This window comes from Lithobates pipiens, unplaced genomic scaffold (assembly GCF_037356315.1).
Source record: "Lithobates pipiens isolate NorthernLeopardFrog02 unplaced genomic scaffold, aLitPip1_a1.2 Scaffold_25, whole genome shotgun sequence".
Classification (NCBI taxonomy): domain Eukaryota; kingdom Metazoa; phylum Chordata; class Amphibia; order Anura; family Ranidae; genus Lithobates; species Lithobates pipiens.
This window is the reverse complement of record NW_027507787.1, coordinates 224,867,147-224,874,090: the sequence shown is the minus strand read 5'-3', so window position 1 is coordinate 224,874,090 and position 6,944 is coordinate 224,867,147. Positions and strand designations below refer to the sequence as shown.

The window sequence follows — 6,944 nt, the reverse complement described above, 5'->3', positions numbered from 1 at the left end:
CCTGTGGAGCTGATGGGGGCTGGGCCCGATACAACAACAGTGGCTATACTGTCCTATCAGCGGCCCTGGCGAACCTCTCTCCTCCACCAGTCAGTCCCATCCCCCACAGTTAGAAAAACCTCCCTAGGGAACACTCAACCCCTTAACCGCCCCCTAGCGTTAAACGCTTCCCTGCCAGTGACATTTATACAGTAATCAGTGGCTATTTTTAGTTCTGATCGCTATATAAACTGTCAATGGTCCCAAAAAAGTGTCAAAAGTGTCCAATCTGTCTACCACAATGTTGCAGTCCCGCTAAAAATCTCAGATCACTGCCACTACTAGTAAAAAAAAAAATAATAATAAAAATGCCATAAATATATCCCCTATTTTGTAGAAGCTATAACTTTTGTGCAAACCAATCAATATAGGCTTATTGCGATTTTTTGTAACCAAAAATATGTAGAAGGATACGTATTGGCATAAACTGATGAAGAAATTAGTTGTTGTTTTTTTGGATATTTATTGTAGAAAAAAGTAAAAAATATTTATTTATTTTTTTCAGAATTGTTGGTCTGTTTTTGTTTATAATGCAAAAAAATTAAAACCGCAGAGGTGATCAAATACCATAAAAAGAAAGCTCTATTTATGGAAAAAAAACAGGACATACATTTTTTTTTTGTGTACCACGCCGCATAACCGCGCAATTATAATTTAAAGCAACGCAGTGCTATATTGCAAAAAATGGCCTGGTCGGGAAATGGGTAAATCCTTCTGGTCTGGAAGTGGTTAAAAGTGAATTTGCCCTTTAAATTAACCTCTAAAGTTAAAGCATTGTTTTTATTAGCATTGACTCCTTAGCAATATTGTGCAATTCTTAAAAATAAAACAAATTCCCCCACCAACGGGATTTTTAGGCAGCAATAAACAATAAACGTAGCATACTATATAAAAAAGATTATTTTATTGTATGGTAAAAACATGAGCTTCACCCAGGTATTTAAAATAAAAAATATAGATAGAACCAAGCTTGTATATACAAAAATTACAATGACATCAATGGGCATACACTAAGCAGACCTAACTATAAATATACTGTATAAAATTAGTAACAGCAAAAAGAAATTTTTTTTATAGTTCTAACGCGTTTCAACCACTAGGGTCTTCTTCAGAGATAGTCTGTTGATAGAGAGACAAGATACAACTTAATAAATCTATCGAATAGTATTAGTATTAAACATATTCTAAATTTGTTAGTGTAGTTACCCAGTATAGTATTGCCGAGAGGTTCATATAAATTATAGTGCTTAGTGGTAGTCTCTTTAAAGAAGAGGCACAGAAACTTCAGACCAGATTCCTTGCACGAGGATATAGTCGTTCTTGCCTTCGCAGGGCCTACAACAAAGTTGCAGTGTTACCACGTAGGGACCTCTTGTTCTCTAAAAAGGAACGCAGTGACCCTACAGTGGATCCACTGAGGATCATTATGCGCTTCAGCAAACAACACAATATCATTTTGGATATTATCCAAAAACACTGGTCGATCTTAAAAGACGATCCTAAGATCGGCTGTCTGGTACCAGTACGCCCCTCTATCTCTTTCAAAAGGGCCTCTTCACTATACGATAAACTGGTGCAGAGCGAATATAGGAATGAGAACAAAAGGTCCAAACACTGCTCAGTTCTTGGCTCCTTCCCTTGCAATCACTGCTCGTGTTGTAAATACATTAGACGTGATAAAACCTTCTGTCTACCAAACGGTGCCAACTTTCGACCCACACACTTCGTAAATTGTCAGACACGAGGTGTGGTTTACTTCTTGGAATGCGAGTGTGGGGCGTACTATGTGGGCAAAACAAAACAGGAATTCCATCGCCGAATGTCCAAACATGTGTATAGCATGGAAATAGGCAACTATTACCTGCCGATTGGACGTCATGTCGTGCAAATACACAACTATAGAATGCCTAAGTTTACATTCACTGCCCTAGACCGTATACACATACCTGTTCGGGGGGGCGACTGGAATAAGACCTTATTACAACGGGAACAGAGGTGGATACATAAATTGGACGCCACCTCTTTCCCAGGCCTGAACGAATCGGTCTCTTTTGCTCCCTTCCTAAAGGGGTTCTCCTCAGGGAGGACACAGTAGAGACCGGGTGTACCTGCCCCCTTACCCTGTGAGCCCGTTCTCCTGTATGCTCCCTCTTTTTCTCTTCTCTAACTCTTTAGTAAGTGTCTAGGAACATCCCCTGACCATGCCCCTCCTATAAATTGTTGATAGTCTCTAATTACTATGATTACAACTAAACAGGGTACCATGGTACAGTGTTCGCAACAGAACACCATATTCTTCTGTGATTGATTGTATAATTATGTTATCACTTCATTTTTGCTGTTTTTATACATTCACTTAGCTATATATTTACTTTGTCTGTCCTTGAATAAAGACGTGCGTTTGCACGTCGGGACATGCATGCTATATGTGTATATGTAATAATCTGAAAAAGATTTTATTTTATTCTTCTCTTTGGTTAAACAAATGGCTTTTTTAGCTAATGGTGTGTTGGGATCGGTCGCCTGTCCCTCTCCCCCCCCCCCCTTTTTCTCCTTTTTTTTTTTTTTTTTTCTTCTCCCCTCCCGTCTTTTACCCACACACCCTTACCCCATCCCCGCTCTGGGGGTTAGGGGAGGTATTGGACAGTAGCGGCATATCCCCACATCGACCTGATCCGGGTCTATGCTTGTCCCCCACATTTACGGTCCCTCTGCACATTGCCTCCAATGCCCTCCCGCTTTTATGTGGAGGAGGTGGTGTGTGGGGGGTTGTTTGCCTTTTTTGCGCGACTCCCCGACAAGGGCAGGAGGGACCCCTGTCTGTGCACATGCAGGGCTCTCTCCACAGATGTCTCCATATATGACTGGTGCGGGCTGGTCCCGCCCAGCCATTGGAGACACGTATTTCCTTGTCGGCGGCGTCCCTGAACACTTCCGGACGTGCCTCACGTTCGTCTGACCCTTCGTACGGACGGACGTGACGCAATTGCGTCGTGCATTTGCGTCGGAAGTGACGTCGTTTCGGGGTCGCTTTACGACCTTCCGGGACGCCGGGGCGGTCACACGTGGTCGACCTGTTTAGGCGGCCAAGCAATAATAGGCAGTACCAGCCAATGGGTGGGCGGCCATTGCCTGTGATGCAATCCCGGGGCACTATATAACACAGTACACTTGGCAGCAAACGTCAGTTCCTGTACACAAACAAGGACTCTCGTATCTCTGAATCCCTGGTTGGTAAGTTTGACTATTTGCTAGCTTGGCTGACATGCCCCCATTTTACTTAAACAATTTTCTCAAACTAGCTTTTTTACCAGCTAGCTCGCCTTACCACTCTATTCATTTTTAGATGGGGGTGCCCCTATGGACTAGGAGTCATTGACCGTATCTGGCACTCTTCCCGGGATAGTTTCCCAGCTACTGTCTCTCCTTTTCCACTTTGGGAATCTTTTGTCCAGCCTAGCTATCCAGGTAACTGTTATTACCCTCAGTATAAACATGGTTTACCACATCTGAATAGTTATTGTAATCATCCTTTTTTTTTTTTTTTTTTTCTGTCACCTCTCACTAGTCCCACATTAGCATTCCATGTAACTTTATTTTTATTTTTACCCGTCACCAGCACCCCAATGCACTCTTCCCATTGTCACCCTGATTCCCTAATATGCTATCCCTTAAATTCTTTTCATTACACCAACACCCACACCTTTCACCTCACCACTCACTTCCCCTGTACACAATCCACTCACTCACTCACTCTAGTCACCCAATATTGGGTTGTCATCACACACACTATTTCTACTACATGTCATTTCACGCTTGTCTTCTTTTGATTAGAGTTACGTTTGTTGTTCTGTTCCTCCTTTTTAGTGTGTGTTTGGTTTTTGAGTTTTGTTTTTCTTTCCTCCCCTTCCCCTCCCCTCCCCCTCCCTTTTTTTTTTTTTTTTTTTTTTTTTTTTTTAGATGTGAATACAGATATCTGGGGATATTCCCTTTATATGCACACAAATCATATACATGATATCTTCATACCACACATGTGGGCCTATATATAAAATATAGAATATAAAAAATAAATATAAAAATATATATGTCTAATTCCGATTATGTTGGGATTTCCATCACAGGCGTGGCTTACCATACAGGCAGGCTGCCTACGTTTGCACCTACTTCCTACAACCTTTGTGGGGCATAGGGTTTTTGCCGTGTGACCGCTCGTGAGCCGCGCCTCTGGGCTTCCGACCCTCACCCCACTGCTGGATTCTGTGGCGAGATGTACGGACCATACACCTTCTTTAATTTGTGAGGGACGTCTAAGCGTGAACCTGGGTAAACTCCACCATTAAGCACTATAATTTATATGAACCTCTCGGCAATACTATACTGGGTAACTACACTAACAAATTTAGAATATGTTTAATACTAATACTATTCGATAGATTTATTAAGTTGTATCTTGTCTCTCTATCAACAGACTATCTCTGAAGAAGACCCTAGTGGTTGAAACGCGTTAGGACTATAAAAAATTTTTCTTTTTGCTGTTACTAATTTTATACAGTATATTTATAGTTAGGTCTGCTTAGTGTATGCCCATTGATGTCATTGTAATTTTTGTATATACAAGCTTGGTTCTATCTATATTTTTTATTTTAAATACCTGGGTGAAGCTCATGTTTTTACCATACAATAAAATAATCTTTTTTATATAGTATGCTACGCTTATTGTTTATTGCTGCCTAAAAATCCCGTTGGTGGGGGAATTTGTTTTATTTTTCTGATTTATAGGGGTGAGCAGCACCCTTCTTGCTCTTGTCAGCAGCGTGTTCTTTCCAATATTATTGTGCAATTCTTGTGTCAACCAACCATTGCTTAATAAATGGCTTCTGTGTTTAGTGTCGATCTTCTCTTTTCCAGGAAAAGGGTGTGTGCAAATTGTACAGCCCGTTAAAAAATCTGCACACGGAGCACAGAGCCACACGCTACCCTGAGCTCCTACATTATGGTGTCCTGGGCGCTCTGTGTGGGTCTGCTCCTTCTGTACTGCCCTTGGTCTTTAGAAGCTAAACTGTGAGTACTTTTATGTTTAATTTAATCATTTAGGTCTTTATGCAGGCAAAAAAAAACAGCGTGTATTTGTGTTTGTCTTTGTATAACTGGGAGCAGTGGGTTGCCTGCAGAACTCCTTCTAAAAAAATACTATTTACGTGGCAGTTTCTGGCTTCACGTATTTCTGTGTTCCAGGCTAACTTCAGGACTCCTGACTTGCATAGATTATCTGGGGCAGGAACCCACAACGGCTGAAGGTATTGGATCAACATGTAGGCAGGGAGTATATTAGATACCTTGTTTGGGAGGAATCACTCGTACACAGTAGATAGTAGACATGTGCAATTCGGTTTTGTATTCGTACATTTGGATCAATTCGAAACATCCGAATAGCTGAAAGAACCAAAATTCGAAAATGAAGAAATTATGAATAAGAAAAATAATAAACACACGAAAATAGAAACTTATGAACGGACACACTTACGAAAATGAAAAACTCAGAAACAGTAAAAAGAAAATTACATCTATAATGAATGATTTACATTTCTTATTTTCGATCCTTTGTCTGTTCATAATTTTGTATGTTCGTATTTTCATTTGTGTGTTCGTAATTTTGTTTCTTCGTCTGTTCGTAATTTCATTTGTTCGTGTTCTCGAATCGTTCTTTTGAATGGACAGTGTAAGTGTATCTTAATATGTATGTTCGTTATTTCGTATGTTCGTAATTCCGTGTTCTCGAATTGTTCTTTTGAATGGACAGTGTAATGCGGGTTGGATTTTCCGATGGAAAATGTTTGATGGGAGCCTTTTGTCGGAAATTCCGACTGTGTGTAGGCTCCATCGGGCATTTTCCATTGGAATTTCTGTTGCACAAAGTTTGAGATCCGGTTCTCAAATTTTCCGACATCAAAATCCGTTTGCGTAAATTCCGATCATGTGTACACAATTCCGATGCACAAAGTGCCACACATGCTCGGAATTAAGCAGAAGAGCCACACTGGCTATTGAACTTCAATTTTCTCGGCTCGTTGCATGTGTTGTACGTCATCGCGTTCGTGACGTTCAGAATTTCCGACAACATTGTGTGACCGTGCGTATGCAAGACAAGTTTGAGCCAACATCCGTTGGAAAAAAATCCCATGGATCTTGTTGTCAGAATTGTGAGTACGCGGCATTAGTGTATTTTAATATGCATGTTCGTTATTTTGTATGTTCATAACTTCGTGTTCTCGAATCATTGTTTCGAATGGGCAGTGAGTGATGTATCTTCCTTAATATCTTTAGCCAATCAGCTTATCCCTTTTGGGTCTGAGTCACACTGCATTCCTGAATCTTTTTAGATTCAGTTGAGGAGGAGACAGAGTCCGGTCTGGTGACTGAAGGAGTGGATTGGAGTAAGTATAGGACTTATTAGAAAAGCAAGTATAGGATTATTATTCTTTATTTCCTACGAAAGTATGAATCAACGAAAAAGGCAATCTCACAAAAGTAACAATTACTAAATTATGAGTAGTGTACCGAATAAACGAAAATTGTTATATAACAAAATTATGAATTTCGAATCAAAGAAAATCAGACTGTTACAAAAATACGAACGAGTCCGAATATGAAAGCTTGCATTTTACGAAATTATGAATCGCTAGACTAATGGAATTACGAATCATTTCGTATTAACGAAAATATACCTGTTACGAAAATACGAATGAGACTGAATATGAAAACTCACGTCTTACAAAATTATGAATCGTTACGAATCAACGGAAATGTAAAGAAACGGAACGAAACAAAACAAATTTTTGTTTTGCACATGTATAGTACACCAATATTATATATAGCGCTGGAATTTTTGCTATATAATAATG

General features: G+C 40.0%; 1 protein-coding gene across 3 annotated transcripts in view; it reads left to right on the top strand.

The window, feature by feature from the left end:
* Positions 1-4,956: 4,956 nt before the first annotated feature.
* The window catches only part of LOC143930920 (alpha-2-macroglobulin-P-like), a 110,260-nt gene continuing 108,272 nt past the window's right edge, over positions 4,957-6,944 (top strand). For all 3 annotated transcript variants that reach the window (XM_077455611.1, XM_077455609.1, XM_077455606.1), the window contains exon 1: positions 4,957-5,103. In XM_077455611.1, the coding sequence (XP_077311737.1) occupies positions 5,036-5,103 (68 nt within the window). In that variant the 5' untranslated portion in view covers positions 4,957-5,035. The remainder of the gene's footprint in view (positions 5,104-6,944) is intronic.